The 19347-nt window shown below is 38.1% G+C and overlaps 1 protein-coding gene across 3 annotated transcripts in view; it reads left to right on the forward strand.

Annotated features, from left to right (window-relative positions):
- The window catches only part of pik3c2a (phosphatidylinositol-4-phosphate 3-kinase, catalytic subunit type 2 alpha), a 60564-nt gene that overhangs the window by 31577 nt on the left and 9640 nt on the right, over window positions 1–19347 (forward strand). For all 3 annotated transcript variants that reach the window (XM_079824999.1, XM_079825000.1, XM_079825001.1), the window contains exons 11-26: window positions 192–411; window positions 3049–3171; window positions 3295–3462; window positions 6428–6536; window positions 6619–6761; window positions 7910–8098; window positions 8335–8428; window positions 9863–9957; window positions 11214–11394; window positions 15492–15596; window positions 16010–16102; window positions 16469–16598; window positions 17892–18028; window positions 18110–18279; window positions 18369–18525; window positions 18675–18784. In XM_079824999.1, coding sequence (XP_079681125.1) covers window positions 192–411; window positions 3049–3171; window positions 3295–3462; window positions 6428–6536; window positions 6619–6761; window positions 7910–8098; window positions 8335–8428; window positions 9863–9957; window positions 11214–11394; window positions 15492–15596; window positions 16010–16102; window positions 16469–16598; window positions 17892–18028; window positions 18110–18279; window positions 18369–18525; window positions 18675–18784 — 2224 coding nt within the window. The remainder of the gene's footprint in view (window positions 1–191; window positions 412–3048; window positions 3172–3294; window positions 3463–6427; window positions 6537–6618; window positions 6762–7909; window positions 8099–8334; window positions 8429–9862; window positions 9958–11213; window positions 11395–15491; window positions 15597–16009; window positions 16103–16468; window positions 16599–17891; window positions 18029–18109; window positions 18280–18368; window positions 18526–18674; window positions 18785–19347) is intronic.

Below are 19347 nucleotides of genomic sequence, written 5' to 3' on the forward strand. Positions count from 1 at the left end.
ACATGCTTCACCTTTAAGGCTGTGCCTGCTATTTCTGCAAAACCTTTTTTTCTGAACTTTTAGACTTCCTTTTGGGAGCAAAACAATGCTTTTCCTCTTTTACAAACTGTGAATGTGGATTTCCTAAAGAAATTAGGATGTGCTGTTTTTTGTTCACATATGCTATACTGCGCTTCTTGTGATTCCTCCAGGTTGCGTAAGCCCATTGGAGGAGAGTTTAACGTCGCTCACAGATGCCGTGTATGAGCTCACTAAGCTCTACTTGCAGTCTTTCTGCCCAACTACTCCTGGTTGCACAATGGAAGAGCACATGGAGGACGGCCGGGACAGCAGAGAGGCCTCGGGCACCACAGAGCACCTGCAGTTCACTCTGTTTGCAGTTCATGGCATTCCTGCTTCCTGGGTTAGCAGGTGAGCACACTGTCCCCTTTAGTGCATGTTAGAGGAGTGTTTTTGTACCTGGTCTGAATATTAGCATGATGCTTGGTTTCTGTTTTGGCGCATTCAGGCTCAAATGATAAATAACTACTAAACGCTGTTTAATTCACTTCAGACTGATAATGACTCTTTATAACAAACTCGCAGCCAAGGTAAACTTCTCTACTACTTTCAAAGCACTGCCTTAGTCCATATTCATTACACTGTTATTTCCTCCTAGATAATTTGAGTAATTCTGGCTCTGTGTTCTCTTGGAGCAATCAACCTCAGTGAATTATATCTAGACCATTTTAACATTTAACCCAACTTCTCAGAATCACATTATTCATATCCACTACGAATAACTATTCACATTTTTTTGAAACGCTTAAAGGGATAGTTCACCCTGAAATGAAAATAAAGACATCTTTTACTCACGCTGCTGTTGTTCCAGTGCCCTATGTCCTTTTATCTTTTTCGGACCTCAAAAGCAGACATTTTAAAAATAGTCCCGCACGCGCTCCTTCCTAAAATGGCAGTGAATAGCGACCAGGCTAAAACATTACAAATATTATACAAAAGTATCACGTAATGATACAGTGAGAAGCGTGCCATATATGGAAAGTGTTCAGGAGGCACACTATAAGGTTTTGTGAGAAAGAAAGCCTATTATTCAGCCAAAATACTGAGCTTGACCGTTACTCTCTCACAGGAGCGCGCTCAGAGTAACGGCTGAGCTCAGTATTTTGATTGAATAATACGGTTTCTTTCTCACAAAACCTTATAGTGTGCCACCTTAACACTTTCCATATATGGCGCGCGTCTCACTGTCTCATTACGTGATACTTTTGTATATTTTTTGTACTGTTTTAGCCTGGTCGCTATTCACTGGCATAGGAAGGAGTGTGTGCAGGACTATTTTTTTAAATGTCTGCTTTTGAGGTCCGAAAAAGATAGAAAGACATAGGGCACTGGAACAACAGCAGGGTGAGTAGAAGATGGCTTTATTTTCATTTCAGGGTGAACTATCCCTTTAAGGCCACATATAAAAAACGCTGAAAGAAATGATGGTTGTGTCCCCTGATAATGAGTATTTTGAGGGCCATGATGATCTCCTATTACTGGGGCTGTGCAGTACAGCTAAATAATTGTCCTCCTTTTGACATTCAGTATGTTTTGATGCTTATGCATTTTTTCTTAAATGGCTTAATTTAGATTTTTAATTTTGTTGATTCACAAATATTTATCAAAAGGACCAGCAACATAAAAAAAAGAATTAATACTTCTATTCAGCAATGAAGCATTAAATTAATCAAAATTGATTGTAAAGATTCTATTTCAAAGAAATGTCCGGAAATGCATCACAGTTTCTGCAAAATATTAATCACCACAACTGTTTTCTAGATTGAAACAATAAAAAAGATGCATTAAATTGATCAAAAGTGACAGTAAAGACATTTAGAATATAATGTTACAAATCATTTCTATTTCAAATAATACTGCTCTTTATATTCATTATCAAGGAATCCTGAAAAAAATTATAAAAAAATTAAGCAAATATTAAGCAGCACAGCTATTTTTCACATTGATGATAATAAGAAATGTAATAATAATAAAAACAAATTTCACCCATTTTTTATTTTATTTTTTATAATAAGAATCTTTCTGAAGAATCATGTGACTGAAGACTGGAGTAATGATACTGAAAATTCAGCTTTGCCATAACATAACAATAAATAACATTTTAAAATATATTAAACAGTATTTTAAATTCTAAGTGTTTTTCTGTATTTTTTTTTAATCCAAAAAATACAGCCTTTGTGAGTATAAGAGACTTCTTTAAAAAAACATTTTTAAAAATCTTACAGACCCCATCAGTGTGTTTGCGTGTGTACATACTGTATGCATAATATATTAAAATATTTGAAATAACACCAAGGCAATTTCTTGATGACTAGTTGAATACTAGTCTTTGGAGGTGGAAGAAGTGAATTACAATGTTTTAGGCCTTACTGGCGCAGCTTGCTTTATCTCTAGCTGGTTTATTTATCTCCTCTCCACTCCAACAGCAGCACTTATCTGCCGTGGCCGAAATAGACTTGACTAGTGGTTTCCATACAGAACAGGGTGAGCAGGCAGAGCTGGACAGAGCGACAGGGGTGTGGTGTGTTTGGAGGCAGAAGAGGGTCAGAGTTCTGCATTTTGATCCTGTTCGCTTGAGGGAGAATTTTATTTGTTACTGATTTTCCCCTAGAGGATACTCTCTAGCACAGTGCTTCATCATGGAGACTATTTTTAGCAGTTTGAAATATTTCTCCTGACCTCACCAAAAGAGATTCAAAATATGCATCGATGTGCCATCTATAATCCTAAAAATATTTGAACTGAGGCACTGTGAAAGATATTTCAACCAAGTATTTGAATTAATATATACAAACCATGTGTGTATCAATTGCAAACCAAAGATAATCAAAAAACGGTTATAAATTAGATTTCAAACAATAATAGTGTGCACAATTTGATTATTTATATCATATTCAGTCAAATTATGCGGTCGGCAATTGATGAATACAGGCCAGTGTTTTCTTCCCTTTCCGTGCCGTAGAGTAATTTGTCCTTCCTGTTTTCCAGTTTTGAAAAATACTACCTGATGTGTGCACTGACCCACAACAACAGGAATCTCTTCAAGCCCGTCCAGTCCAAAAAAGTGGGAACATACAAGAGTTTCTTCTACCACATCAAATGGGACGAATTGTAAGTGTTAATGCCCCTTAAACATGCTGGCACGCTACTTCCTGCAATTTCTAGAATTAGAGGGAAATCAGCAGGATTGCTGCCAGTTTCTGCTGTTGGTGACGACTTCCCCTGTTTCTTTAGGATAAACTTCCCTATTTCAGTGGCGCTGTTACCACTGGAGGCCATGTTGAGTCTTTCTCTCTTTGGGGTCCTCAATCAGAACGCAAACAACTCGCCGGATTCCAACAAGCAACGGAAGGGTCCAGAGCTTTTGGGAAAAGTGTCCATGCCTCTGTTTGATTTCAGGAGGCAAGTCATAAACAGTACCTCATATAAATTAGATTGACCTTTTGAGAGTATGTTGCAGTTTCAGGACTGATTCATATTTGTTTCAGTGCAAATGCCATTTTCTTTGTATTTCTTTTTCCAGCAAGTAATAAATAAACAACAACAAAAAATTATTTTAGTTATTCAATGCTCGTAATGCTAAAATTGATCCATAACGGCTTCATTGTTGATGACAGCAAAGTACTTTAGCACTAGATTTACCTTTTGTAAAATCTTGAAGATCAAAGAAAACACATCAGGTAACACTGGCTATGATCATTTTACTTTAAATAGTTGAGGCCCTGGGCCCGGTTGCATGAAACCTCTTAAGTGGTTGTGTCCCTAAGGGGGGAAAATGCCTGAGGCAAGGGATTTCTTTAAGAGCGTTGCAACAAACGCCTTAACCGTCACCCTTACCTAAGTGTGTCAATCTTTCGAATATTCCGATCTATTATGACCTCTGACCTGTAAAGTTTCCAGAATAATAATCATACGCTGTTTGTTAATTGGCCAGAGGAGAACTGGCACCCCGACTGAGCCTGGTTTCTCCCAAGGTTTATTTTTCTCCATTAGGTCACCTGATGGGGTTTTGGTTTCCTTGCCACTGTTGCCTCTGGCTTGGCGTGCTCAGTTGGGGACACTATATTTTTCAACTAAATATCCAAATAAATCTAATTATTAAACTAAGTTAACCATATAAACTAAATTACTGATCTAATTACTGAACTAAAGCCCACATTGTCACTGTATGATAATTGAAATGAACTGATGACATCACCGTTTTCTCCAGAACGTCTATAAGGCTGGATACAATTCTGTTGCATTATTTTCCTGTTTAACACTGTAAAGCTGCTTTGAAACAATCTGCATTGTTAAAAGCGGTATATAAATAAAGTTGACTTGACTTGACTTGTTTATACTTAGCATTTTGTGATAGTTTCTGGTAAAACACGGCAATGGAGAAGTGGTTGCTATAGTTATGAAATCTCACGCAATAAACAGAATATAACGGACCACTGACTTTTAAACAAGTTTGACATTCACTAAAGTATACAGCTGTACTACAATGTTTGAGTTATGGAGAACATTAAAGGCGGTCTGATGGATGACACAGAGCCTCCTCGAGCACATTGTTTTTATGAGTCCAGCTTTGACACCTGACCGGAGGATGTTCAAAATCCTGCCGCGCCACTCACATCGTTTTCCATTAAATGACATTATATATGTCCAACTCGTTGTTATTGTATTGTACTCAAGAGTCACGCATCAGCGCCACTTTGTTCACAACTTCAGCTAGGTGATTTTTCGCTGAATGGCGCGTTCATTGTCCTAGATGCAACGTGTGCTATCCGGCTTTACAGTAATAGAAACAAAAAATGTCTAAAACAAACTGGACCAAGGACAAACAGCATTTAAAAAAAAAAAAAGACAGGGGAAAAACACCCAAGCCTGCCATTATAATCAGTCACTCTTGCACACAAGATGAAAGCCTGCCATGAAATAATTAATTCAAGTGCACAGTGGAAGTAATGGAAAAAAATATGAAAACGTTGATGTTTAATGTTTATTTAATCAATATACACTGTGTCACGTCATACTTTCAACAGGCTTATTTGAATTGATTGGTAAAAAATGCACATCGGTACATTCTTTCTCAATTAACATGAAATCATCCATCGCGTGAGTTTAGCAGATGACTTAAGGGACCTATTTTGATCCCTTAATTTACGGGCTAAATGGTTACTAGGGACTTTGTTGCAACACATAACATAACTTAAGGGAAAACTTAAGCATTTAAGGTAAATACTTTGTGACAGCCTTAAGATTCCTTAAGTGGACCCTTAGGGTTTTTTCTTGCAATCTATGTTTCACAAAGGGTACCCTTAACCTTATAACTAAGGGTTTTCTTGCAACTGGGCCCGGATATTTTTTACATGTCGCAACTTCTCCCACTCACAAAGTGGGAGAAACTGAAGCTTTCATAAAATTACAACCATCTACGGACACACTGAAGCTCGAGTCACAATTGCCTAGTAAATTTTGAATTTTATCTGCCAGATTTTTACATTGCAAATGAAAAAAGTCGACATAAATATAAAATAAATATAAAATAGTCAAGTAAACCGTCTGTAATAAAATAAGAACAAATAATGAACTACAAGCTATAGCACAAACACAATAGAACACATTTTTAGGTAGTAGACAGATTAGGTACAGAAATGTAATAAGCAAATGTTAAATAACACTGCATAGTCTTCACTGTATACATTAAATATAGATGAATCCTTATTATTCAGTCAAAAGCATGAGTGATTCTTTGCAGTGAGTCTGTTGTTTAATTTACATTAAAAACACAGGCAGCAGCAGGAATATTAGGTTGCTGTCATGTTAAGATAAAATGCATGGATCCAATATACTGATGCTGTTACACATGGGTTTTATCTCTCGGCTATTTACATTCAATTAAAACACAACCGACTATGGGGCAGATTTACTAAACGGGGCAAATTAGCGTGAGCGCACAATTCCAAAAAATAAAAGATGAGTGCACGTGTGAGGGAAAGTGGCAGAGGGCGCTCTCAGCCAACCGACAGTGCGTAAAGCTCAGCAGGCTAAACGTATTTTTTTGCCTCCAACTCAATTACAGGTGACTAATCATACAATTTACTAGCCACTGGATAATTAAAGACCGCCTCTTGTGAAATTCGGTTGCATATGCAAGGGATTAACTTGCATTGTAGTCAGTTGAATTAAGACTTTTCACATTTTTAAGTAAGAGTTTGACCCCCCCAAAAAATTCTTGTAAATATGGCAATTTGCATATGACAGACAGCACATGAAAACTGTATATTGGGATGTCTATGCTGGGTTGCAATGAAAGTCATGTAAAATTAAAACTTTTGGAGTGTTGGCTTTGAGAGTATGACTTAGTTGTATTGTGTTTCAGGGTGCTGTCAAGAGGTAGTAAGCTTCTGAGTTTGTGGACATCTCCTCAAGCCCTTCAGCCAGGAGCTGTTGGCAAGGGGAAGAATTCTGCTGAGAGGATCATACTGCAGGTTCTTTCATTTGCTCTCTCGAGTCAATTGCTCTTCACTGACATTGATTGACACTTAAATATCATTGTCTGACCATGCACAGGTTGACTTCCCCAGTCCAGCGGTGGACGTGCTCTATGTTGGTCCTCAGGAGAACGGCTGCCCGGACCCTCAGTCCCGAGAGCCACTTGATCCAGGCGATCGAAGTGAGATAGAAAAGCGCTGCGCACAAGCATCTGCTTTTGGGTACGTTTGCATCCAAGAAACGACCTCATGGAGTAGATTTGCAGTAGATTTGCATTTCATGAAGGAAATACCAGTGCTACAAAAGAGTAATGGTAAGGTTTTAGGTAGGGTTAGGTTGCATGCTTTGATTTTGGCTTTCGGTAAATCCCGCATCAGAACGTTTGATACAGTCACATTGGCACATGTTTCTGGTCTTGTTTGAGCATCAGAAGCTTCGTAATAAGCCTAAGTAGATGGACTTAATATGATTTCTGATATGCAGGATAAAAGAGTCTTTGAGAGCATAATGTAATTGAATCTGTTCCGGGTAGTTACTCCAATTATATGGATCCCCTTCAGCTTGTTTATCTTATTTAAGGGTTTTAATTTAATTGAGAATTAAGTGTATAATAAAAACTTCTGTTTAAGTGGAAATTGACATCATTAAATGCAGCCTTGGTCAGCGTTTCAAAACATAAAAAAATCTTAACAAACACAAATGTTTGAACAGTAGTGTATGGCTTGTTGTGCCACACTGAAAAAAGCAGAAACATTCAAATAAAATAAAATATTTTTAATTAAGCGCAAATCACAACTGAATTCTGTATGGTTTGTATGCCATAGAATGGACACATAGAAAACCCTTCAGTTTTTCAAATGAATCACTTTATAGAGATTAGGTTTTAAGGCTGGCAAAATAATCGGCGAATGTAATCCCCTGCAGTAAAAGCAGACTTGTACTGCCCGTGACTTGAGATTAACTCTCCATTGATGAGGAGACGTTGCAGCTGAAAAGCTGACAGTTGTTTAGTATGGTCCGCTGAAAATGCATGTCTCAGATGTGGAACAGAAAGCTCAGTCAGCTTTAAGACAGCCACACAACGCTCAGCCTCAGATGGTGGGCAGCTCTCCATGCCAAATTTGTAAGTGTGTCTCTCCGAATGCCCACCAAATGCCAACAGCTGCAGGGCTCCCAGCTTGACTGCACATTTGCAGTCGCATTTAAAAGGTGTGACTTGTTTCCTGTGCCTCTTATCTCTGGATCAGGACTAACTCTTACTTTATGATTTGTGGATTAACTGGGTTGAGTGTCTGCTTCTTGACTTGGTTTGAAGCCCACGGGAAGTACTTTTTCTGCCTTGAGATTACCCAGTATTTTTTTCCACCAGGCTGACGAGAGCAGACAAGCAGCTGCTCTGGGACCAGAGGTACTATTGTCGGGACTATGAATACAGCCTGCCCAAAATCTTGGTTAGTGCACCCAGCTGGGACTGGGGCAGCTTGGGTGAGATCCACTCGCTTCTGCACCACTGGCCCCCTCTGTCGCCTGTTTCGGCCCTGGAGCTCCTTGAATCAAAGTATGTATCTGTCTCGCTCTCATTTCATTTTATTGTGCACTTTCCCTCTCTTTCTTTATTGCACAAGCTCATTTTAAGCATATGACACATTTAATATGTCACTTTTGTCATATGATCTTGTTCGATCATTTTTGAGCTCTTTATTGGTCTTATGACTTGCTTTATTACTCTTCTATTATGGAGAGGGAGCTGAGCGTGTAGTTAATGTTGTGCCTGGTTGTGCTTGTTATATTCAGGTTTGCTGACACAGAGGTGAGAAAAGTGGCTGTGAGCTGGATCGAGAGCAGCAGTGATGATGAACTGGCTGACTATCTCCCTCAGCTGGTGCAGGTGCGCACACGCACACACACATGTCTGGTTCCCTATCTTTGTGGGGACTCTCCATAGGCGTAATGGTTTTTATACCGTACAAACTGTACATTCTATCCCCCTACACTGCCCCTGCCCCTAAACCTACCCATCACAGGAGACATTCTGCATTTTTACTTTCTCCAAAAAAACTCATCCTGTGTGATTTATAAGCCTTTTGAAAAGTGGGGACCGCTGGCTGGTAGGTGATCTCAGGTTTTACTATCCTTATGGGGACATTTAGTCCCCACAATCTAATATAAACAAGGACACGCTTATGCATGTATCTTTTCTTCTATAAACAGCTCGTAATGTGCTTTCTGTTGCTTTTGTTTGATTACATTGTAAAAGATTTACAAGAATATTGCATACTTTAATAGAGAATACTAATAACACTATTTCAATGTGTCCTTGTTACACATTACATATATTTACTAAAGTACTATAAATTAGGCATAATTACATTCAAATAACCCTAACTCTATTGTTAGTACATGTAGTTAATTAATATTACTCAGTACTTAAATGTATAATAACACTGTTACAGGGATACATTCAAATAAAGGGTAACACTTTATTTTTACGGTGTCATTGTTACAGTGTAATTATACATTTGAGTTATATGTAACAAGGACACTGTAAAATAATGTGTTACCAAATAAAGTGTAACCTACTAGAGTACTTAAGGAAATAATATACTTAAGTGCGAATTGAATATAATGTTTTCAGACACTTGATTGCATGTTATTTACAGTTGAATGAAAATTTATTATAGTTGAAATTTATATTAAATGCAATTAGTTTTAACTTAAGAGTGCTTTGACCCACTTAAGTAGAAGTTAAGTACATCTGTATATGTTATTTACTTTCTTGTGCTGACAAGAATATACTTTCATGTAAAATATACTTTAAAGGGATAGTTCACCAAAAATGAACATTTCCCCCGTGATTTACTCACCCTCAAGTAATCCTAGGTGTATACGACGTTCTTCTTTCAGACGAATACAACCGTAGTTATATTAAAAATGTCCTGGCTCTTCCAAGCTTTATAATGGCAGTGAATGGCAGCCCAAAACAAGTGGATCCATCCATTATAAAAGTACTCCACACGGCTCCGGGGGGGTAATAAAGGCCTTCTGAAGCGAATCGATGGATGTTTTTCTTACACAAACCCATATTTAACACATTATAAAGTAAAATATCTAGCTTCCGGTGGACAGCCTTCCATATTCAACTTACAGAAAAAGCAGAACTGCCGCGACGATTACTTCAGACGTAGCATAAACATTTTGAATTGTGAGAGGCGCTACACTTTCTTTTGTACTTTAAAAATTCAGCATGTTTCTTTTTTTTTTTTTTACAAGGTTAGATCAGTAAGTAAGATTTGGTTTCACTGATTTCTGTTTCTGTTTGCAGGCAGTGAAGTTCGAGTGTCACCTCAACAATGCCTTGGTGATATTTTTGCTGTCTCGGGCTCTGGGAAATATCAACATTGCCCATTATCTATACTGGTAAAGTTCTTTATGAAAGGGATCATATACGTTAACCCTCTGAAGTCTGAGCTGTTTTGGGGCCTGTTAGAAGTTTTGACATGCTCTGACATTTGTGCTTTTTTTAATTGCTTATAAACATATTAATGGGCTTTCAATTGATTAAAATATTAATCACTATTAACTTTTTCCCCGCCATTGACAAGATTTTTCATTATTTATGAGACAACGCTTTCCTGCCATTGACAGAATTTTCCGGCAATCCATATTACATAGGGCAGCTTTAGTCTCAACATTTTTAAAAATAACTTTTCAGTTCCTTTGGGAATAAAGTTTTGAGGTCTGACATGCTCTTTATTTCTTAATGGGCCAATTCATCCATAACTGAAAATTGTCATTATTTACACACCCTCATGTTGTTCCAAACACAAAACAATTTCGGTACACAAATTAAGATATTTTTAACATTCTCTTTTTTTTGCCTCTCTATTGAAATTCCATGAAACCAAAACTTTCACACATCAAAAAGTATAAAAAGAGATTGTAGAAATAATCCATATGAATCAATCTGTTTAATACAGGGATTTATTCAAATATAGACATTGATTAAATCGCTTGATTCATCTGAATGTACTTTGTGATGTGTGAAAGTTATTGTTGCATTGATGGACAAAATCCTTCTGATGAGACGTTAAACCGAGGTCCTGACTCTCTGTGGTCATTAAAAATCCCAGGATGTCCTTCGATAAAGAGTAGGGGTGTAACCCCGGCATCCTGGCCAAATTTGCCCATTGGCCCCTCTCCATCATGGCCTCCTAATAATCCCCATATACAGATTGGCTTCATCACTCTGTCTCCTCTCCACCAATCAGCTGGTGTGTGGTGGCCGTTCTGGCGCAATATGGCTGCCGTCGCATCATCCAGGTGGTGCTGCACATTGGTGGTGGTTGAGGAGATTCCCCCTTCTATATGTAAAGCGCTTTGAGTGCCTAGAAAAGCGCTATATAAATATAACAAATTATTATTATTATTATTATTATAAAACGATGAGAGGATATTAAAAATAGCTTTGTGTTCTTATGAAAGTCTTGTGTGTTTGGAAGGAATTATCCCTTTAATATTACAATGATCTCACACTGATCTGATCACAATGATTCCTCATTATATGACCCCTTTAAGAATATGTTCCTTTGTTGATGTTGAGATGTAGAGCGTTCTGTGAAACGTAAGTGAACTGAAGGCTTAGATAACATCATCTGAGGTCTGTTTGGCTTTAGGCTGCTGAGGGATGCCGTGCAGGACCCAGCGTTTGGTCAGCGTTATGACCGCATCCTTGGTGTGCTGCTGTGTCTGTGTGGGGCTGGACTGAGGGCGGAGCTTGAGAAGCAGACCAGGCTTGTGCAGCTGCTGGGTTCTCTGGCTGAAAAGGTGCGGCAGGCGAGCAGCTCCACCCGACAGGTGAGCCATGGCTGCCATAGGAGCCCCCCGCATAATGTTTAGTGTTTTTAACCTGTATAAAATGCATCCCAAAAATGATGTAACATCCTTTGTATTATACTGATTTTATTTAGATTTCTTGCACATACATTACATTCTCCGTAGATGTTCAAAAGTTCGGGGTCGGTATACGCTTATACGATATATCACAATAATGAACATGCACGATATTGTTATCGTGGGCACTTCAAAATACCGTGAATAATTATTTATTACGAATTATTCCGATTTTTAGAATGCATTTTAAGAATACTTTACCCATCAACCGTTTAAAATAAAAACACGTCAAAGAGGAACGCGCACTGATGAAAACACCCAAAGTGCATGAGCAGCGCATGGCGGAACGAGTGAAGACTCGCTGAATGAAAATACACATTCACACTCTGACAGCAGAGGGTGCTGATGGAACCGCAGAAATGCAGCCGTTTCCCCGGAGACCCTCATAAACAAAACACATTCATGCTACTAAACAGTATTTAAATGTTTCATACAGCCATTCAGATTTCTGTATTCGATACGGTGCTCAGCACATAAACTTTTCAAACTTAAACATTTTATATTTTAATCTGGACTACATGCTCTAGATATTGTTTGAATATTCTGATTCTTTGATGTTCAGTCACACACTTTACAATAAGGCCTGACAATGAAAAATACTTCTAAAGCATGTATTAATCTTAGTTAAATGTAAATTTCAGCATTTAATAACACATTATTAAAATCAAAAGTTGTAACTATTATTTAATGGACCTGGGCTAACACTAACTAACAGTTGCTTTTTTTAACTAACATTATCAAAGAATAATAACTTCTGTAAAATCGTAGCTATTGAGACCTTATTGTAAAGTTACCTATTGTTCTTTATAATTATTTTGCACTTTAATCTGTTTTAATTATTTGTTTACTTTATAGGCCTACATTTTTGTGTATTGCTTTATTGTATTTAAATGTGTGGTTCTTTTTATTATAAGAAAGCTATTAAACCTGTTATAGTATGACAACACTTTTTTTGCAACTTATTTCAATATCGTGATATCATATACCGTGATAAAAGCTTCAGCAATTGATCACAACATGAAAATTTGATACCTGCACAAGCCTAGGTCGGAAGGAGTCTTGTGCTCACCAAGGCTGCATTTATTTGATCAAAAATATAAGGAAAAACTGAAATATTATTACAATTTAAAATAACTACTCTATTTTAGATGTTTTAAAATGTAATGTATTTCTGTGAAGTCATATGATCCTTCAGAAATCATTCTAATGTACTGATTTGGTGCTCACGAAACATTGTGTATTTGAAAGAATTATTATGAATGCTGGAAATGGTTGCTTAATATTTTTGTATAAACCGTGATACATTTTTTTCAGGATTATTTGATGATGAATAGAAAGAACACGCATTTATTTTAAATAGTTTTTTTTTTTTTTTTGCAAACTTTCGATCAATGCACCCTTTTTTATTTTAAAATGTTGAACGTTGGTGGTGGACGTCTGTGCCAGCAGCAGAATCTTCTGCTCTTTTATTTTAGTTGCAGATTTATTGTCTTATAACCCATAGGAACAAACCAAAGAAACAAGTGCAAGAAGTTTCTAAATTGCTCAACAACTAGTTCCAAAATCTAATTTAATAGCTCTTCAAAACATGAAATGGCTACATAACTATACCAGGAATCTTTTGTTTTGTTTTTGAACAAAAGCCTGTTTGACTTTGTCCTAGCAAAACATTTTATGAGGGAAAAAAAGTATTTTTCTCGTAAGTAAAATGGCTTGTGACAGAATATTGGATCGTTGGATGATTTGTTTTTGGATGAAACCTTGGTTTTTATTATTTTTTTCCTCATCCAGCCAATATTGATATCATCTTACATTGTCTTATACTGATATACTATATGGAACAAATAAATGTAAACCCAAACACCACACCTATATGTGCGTGTTAAGCATTTCATAAAAAAAATGTACACCATTCAGACACAAGAGCATCAGTGAGATCAGGTACTGATATGTCTGGCTCACATTTGTGTTTAAAGTTCATTCCAAATGTGTTCAGGAGGGTTCAGATCTGGGTTTTGCACAGGCCAGTCAAGTTCTAATCAGTGACTAAATCATTTTTAATGGGTCTTGCTTTGCTCTGGAGTATTGTCATGTTGGAACAGAAAAGGGTCCTGCCCAAAGCGTTGCCACAAAGTGGGAAACGCGCAATTCTCAAGAGCGTCATTGAATGCTGCAGCATTAAGATTAGTCTTCGCTGGAATTAAAGGGCCTTGCCAAACCGTTAATTAGAAGGGGGTGTCCACATACTTTTGGTCCTATAGTGCCTCATCTTATATCTCCCATGTGAACAAGTGATTTACATACAGATGGAAAGCTTGTAATAAGGCTCTTTATAACAAGACTTTTATCATTATTTTTTTTGTCTGTCTTTGCTCAATAGAGGGCTGCAGGTTTTAGGAATCGTTCCTAAAACCCAGAAAAGACAACATTTTTGTACTTAGTTTGTCCCAAAGTCAATTTTTTTTTTTATTGCAATGAAATCAGGTCTGTGGTTAACGAGCTCAAAAACATCAATAATTCTCCACTCGTGATATATTTTAAGCTTTTACGCTGGCTAAATGGCACTACTGAGATTGTTGGGGCCCTTAAACATCATTTCGAACAGGAAAACTCATCTACTCACTAGTTTTACAACCTCATTGTGTTTTATATAGCACTCATGCAAACTACTCTAACTCAAACTTTCCAACTTGTACCTCTTAAATAAAGATTGAAAGAGGTTTTGGGAACCTAAAAGGGTTAGTTCACCCAAAAAAGGAAAATTCTGTCATCATTTACTCACCATCATGTCGTTCAAACCCGTAAGACTTGCGTTCATCTTCGGGACACAAATTAAGATAAATTTTTTTTTTATGTAATCTTTTCTGAGATTCAGAGATTTCTGTCCCTCCATTGGCCGCTACGCAACTTGCTGATTTGATGCTTCAAAAAGTTCATAAAGAGATCGTAAAACTAATCCATATGAATTTAGCAGTTTAGTCAAATTTTCTGAAGAGACTCGGTCGATTTATTTCATAAACAGATTTAATTTAGGCCTTTATTCACATATAAACATTCAACAGCGCTCACATCAGTTGTGGTAAACATAAGCAATGAGGTTCATTCTTGTGTTACGCAGCACGTTTGAGCTTCAGCAAGAACCAATGAGGTTCATTCTTGTGTTACGCAGCACATTTGAGCTTCAGCAAGAACCAATGAGGGTCATTCTCGTGTTACGCTGCACGTTTGAGCTTCAGCAAGAACCAATGAGGTTCATTCTCGTGTTACACAGCACGTTTGAGCTTCAGCAAGAACCAATGAGGTTCATTCTCGTGTTACACAGCACGTTTGAGCTTCAGCAAGAACCAATGAGGTTCATTCTCGTGTTACACAGCACGTTTGAGCTTCAGCAAGAATCAATGAGGTTCATTCTCGTGTTATGCAGCACGTTTGAGCTTCAGCAAGAACCAATGAGGTTTGTTCTGTGTCAAAGCAAGTTTGGTTGAGCTTTCGGTTTATGTTCGCTGATCAATATTTTTATGTGAATAAAAGCCTATATTTGATAATTTAAAGTGATCAAGACTTTTCAGAAAATTTGGGCTAAACCGCTCTATTAATTAGAATTACGATCTCTGAACATTTTGAAGCGGTAGAGTGGTAGTTGCATGGACTGTCAATGGAGGGACAAAAAGCTCTCAGATTTCTTTAAAAATATCTTCATTTGTGTTTCGAAGATGAAACCTGTAAAGTTTTATGGCTTTGGAACAACATGAGGGTGAGTAATTGATGACCATTTTTTCATTTTTGGGTAACCCTTTGACATTGAAGTCACGCGACTGGTTGTAGTCGTACCTTTTTACTTTTGGCAATTAGTATTTAGCCTTTAAAATTCATAAACATTTTGTTAATTTGCGAAGATTATTTTGTTGAACAAAATGTGTAGGAATTATACATTTTTGTTGGTCACAGAGCTGTCAGAAGAATCCATATACTTCATTTTTTGATCTCAATGTTCTTCATAGGTGGTGCTCCTGGAGGGTCTAGAGAGGGCACAGTCTTTCTTCCAAAAGAACAGTTGTCGACTCCCTATTAGTCCCAGTCTGGTGGCAAAAGAACTCAATATCAAGGTAAGCGCTTAAGGCATGACAACAAAATTGACCCTGTTGAACCTACAGTCTCAGTCTGATTAATAATGTTGATAAGCTCAGGCCTCAAAAAACACACATCCAAGGTCAACAGATCTCTTCAGTTCTCATGTCATGCCAGGTTTTGTTCCGTTTTGCTGGGAAGCGTTCACATGTGATTCACTTCCTTATCATCCTTACTCAATCCCCCTCTCTTCCTGTTTCAGATCTAGAGATTTGCACAGTCAGCAAAGCCTAAACAGTGTCACTGAACTGTTTCTCCATCTTTTCTCCTGCTCCCATTTCAATGCAGACCCTTGTTGCCATGTTGAAGCAGTAAATCTAACTAAAACCCTGAGGCTGATGTTGTGCTTTTGTAACATGGTGCTGCTTTTATTTCCTTCCCTTAAATGTAGGCCTGCTCCTTCTTCAATTCCAACGCTGTACCTCTGAAGATTGCACTGGTTAACGCAGACCCGCTGGGGGACGAGATTAATGTCATGTTTAAGGTGTGTATGGTGAAGGGGCCTCCATAGTGAGAATGCATAGCTGCTAAGGTTTGTTATAGTTTTACATTACATTAGTTTGACAGTAGTTACAGAGCAGTCGGTTTCTTTTTATATTAATTGCAATGGTAAGATCATCTATTGAACTCGAACTTTAAAAATGTATGATTGATGGAAATTGGTCTTGCCGTTAAAAGCGGGCTGCAGCCGCCTCACACAAAAACCAGTATTAAAACCCTTGTCTCAGTCATGAATGTGCCCTCTAGTGGTCGAATCAGTAGTACAACAAATATATTTAAGCACAAAGTTATAGAAACTCTTGGTTTTTAGGTATGTCCAAATAGTTTATCTGTCTTAACTGTAATTTAGGTTGGAGAAGACCTGAGGCAGGACATGTTGGCACTGCAGATGATTCGGATTATGGATCGGATCTGGCTGCAGGAGGGATTGGACCTGCGCATTGTCAACTTTAAATGCATCTCAACTAGTAAAGATAAAGGTATGTTCCATCTATTGTGCTGTTTTACAACTAGAATACACACGATCAGGCATAACATTGACCACTGACAGGTGAATAACACTGATTATATCTTCATCACGGCACCTGTTAGTGGGTGGGATATATAAGGGAGCAACAGAACATTTTTTGTCCTCAAAGTTGAAGTGTTAGAAGCAGGAAAAATGGGCAAGCGTAAGGATTTGAGCGACTTTTACAAGGGCCAAATTGTGATAGCTAGACGACTGGGTCAGAGCATCTCCAAAACTGCAACTCTTGTGGGGTGTTCCCGGTCTGCAGTGGTCAGTATCTATCAAAAGTGCTCCAAGGAAGGAACAGTGGAGAACCGGCGACAGGGTCAAGGCTCATTGATGCACGTGGGGAGTGAAGGCTGGCCCGTGTGGTCCAATCAAACAGACGAGCTACTGTAGCTCAAATTGCTCAAGAAGTTAATGCTGGTTCTGATAAAAAGGTGTCAGAATACACAGTGCATCGCAGTTTGTTGCGTATGGGGCTGCATAGCTGCAGACTAGTCAGGGTGCCCATACTGACCCCTGTCCACCGCCGAAACAAAATTGGTTCAGGAATGGTTTGAGGAGCACAACAATGAATTTGAGGTGTTGACTTAGCCTCCAAATTCCCCAGATCTCCCCAGATCTCAATCCAATCGAGGATCTGTGGGATGTGCTGAACAAACAAGTCCGATCCATGGAGGCTCCACCTCACCACTTACAGGACTTAAAGGATCTGCTGCTAACATCTTGGTGCCAGATATCATAACACGCCTTCAGGGGTCTAGTGGAGTCCATGCCTCATTGGGTCAGGGCTGTTTTGGCAGCAAAAAGGGGACCAACACAATATTAGGAATTTTCAGCATCATTACTCCAGTCTTCAGTGTCACATGATCTTTCAGAAATTATTCTAATTTGCTGATTTGCTGCTCAAGAAACATTTCTTATTATAAATGTTGGAAACAGTTGTGCTGCTTATATTCTTGTGGATTTTTTTTCTTTCTTTTTTTCTTTGATGATGTATTTACCATCACATTTAGCAAAGTATTAATTTATTGGAAAAAATATATAAAATCATACTCACCCCAAATGTTTAAATGCTAGTGTATAAGTGCACTGTAGGTCCAGCAAAATGGCCTATTAAGTTCTACAGATCAGAGAGACTAGAAAATTTGGTGCAATAGTTTGGTGCAATAAAAACATGAAATGACTCTTTACAGTATTTCACTGTCACTGTGTATCTTCTGCTTACGTTTTAACTTCACATTTGTTTTTGGTTTTACAGGAATGGTGGAGTTGGTACCATCTTCTGAAACGCTGAGGAAGATTCAGGTGGAGTACGGAGTGACAGGCTCCTTCAAGGACAAACCTCTTGCAGAGTGGCTTCGCAAGTATAACCCTGCCGAGGATGAGTATGAAAAGGTACATTTAAAACATTTTCTAAACTGGATAATTATCCATGACAGCTTTAGTTGAACCAGTTCCATGTGTGTCTCTTATCAGGCCTCAGAGAATTTCATCTACACCTGCGCAGGATGCTGTGTGGCCACTTACATCCTAGGCATTTGTGACCGTCACAACGACAACATCATGTTGCGCTCCACTGGCCACATGTTCCACATAGACTTTGGGAAGTTCCTGGGTCACGCACAAATGATTGGGAGTTTTAAAAGGTGAATGAGGAGTTACACTGAGTAAGACTGCACAAGTTGTGATTTTGTTTGGTTTTATTAATCGGATCATGATGCTTTCCCCTCTGCAGGGACCGTGCACCGTTCGTCTTAACCTCTGATATGGCTTACGTCATCAATGGAGGCGAGAGACCCACGAGTCGCTTCCAGCTTTTTGTTGACCTTTGCTCACAAGCCTACAACTTGATACGCAAACACTCCAACCTCTTTCTCAACCTGCTATCTCTGGTAATATTCAGCACTGTGGACAAAACAGTCATATGTGTGTCATCTGTAGTGTATTTTGTCAACAGGAAGGGCTAGTCTTCATCTGGGACTTTTTTGCTTTACGGTTTACTTGTTTATTGATCAGTTTTGTATTTTTGTGTTTTACACAGATGACACAATCGGGTTTACCAGAGCTGACTGGAGTCCAAGATCTCAAATACGTGTGTGATGCTCTTCAACCTCAGACTACAGATGCAGAGGCTACCATTTTCTTCACAAGGTAGATCTCTATTAAACAACTACATTTTTATTATTATTGATGATAATAATTAATAATAACATTATTATCAACTGTTTTATTCTTTTGGACTCTAAATGACTTTTTTTATTTATTATAAAGTGCTATCGTAAGGTTTCTAAGTTTTGTTTTGGAAGTTGTCTTCAATAGGTTTACATTCATCCAAAGTCAAAAAAGTCTTTAATTTTCTCATAACACACGATGCCGCATCCCGTTTTTTGTTCACAGTGTCTAAAACTGTTCAATAAAGGATTTAGTTTCTAAACCCACTAGATGGTGGTCTATTGGGTTAAACCACTGAACTGATAAGCAGAAGGTTGCTGGTTTGAATCCAGCAGTCGCCATCACCAGTGTGGGGATTATCCCTGTAATATGCACTGTAAAGCCCAATTTATACTTCTACGCCGTAGGCTGTGTTGCACGCTAGCCTATGACGTACCCTGACATGCATCTCTCCATAAATGCAACAACACGTCAATTCTACGTGGACCGCAAGCGCTGTGATTGGTCTGCGAGAACCCCTCCCTCAGGTCAATAAATAAATA

This window comes from Gobio gobio (genome assembly GCF_949357685.1).
Source record: "Gobio gobio genome assembly, chromosome: 9".
In the NCBI taxonomy this organism is placed as follows: domain Eukaryota; kingdom Metazoa; phylum Chordata; class Actinopteri; order Cypriniformes; family Gobionidae; genus Gobio; species Gobio gobio.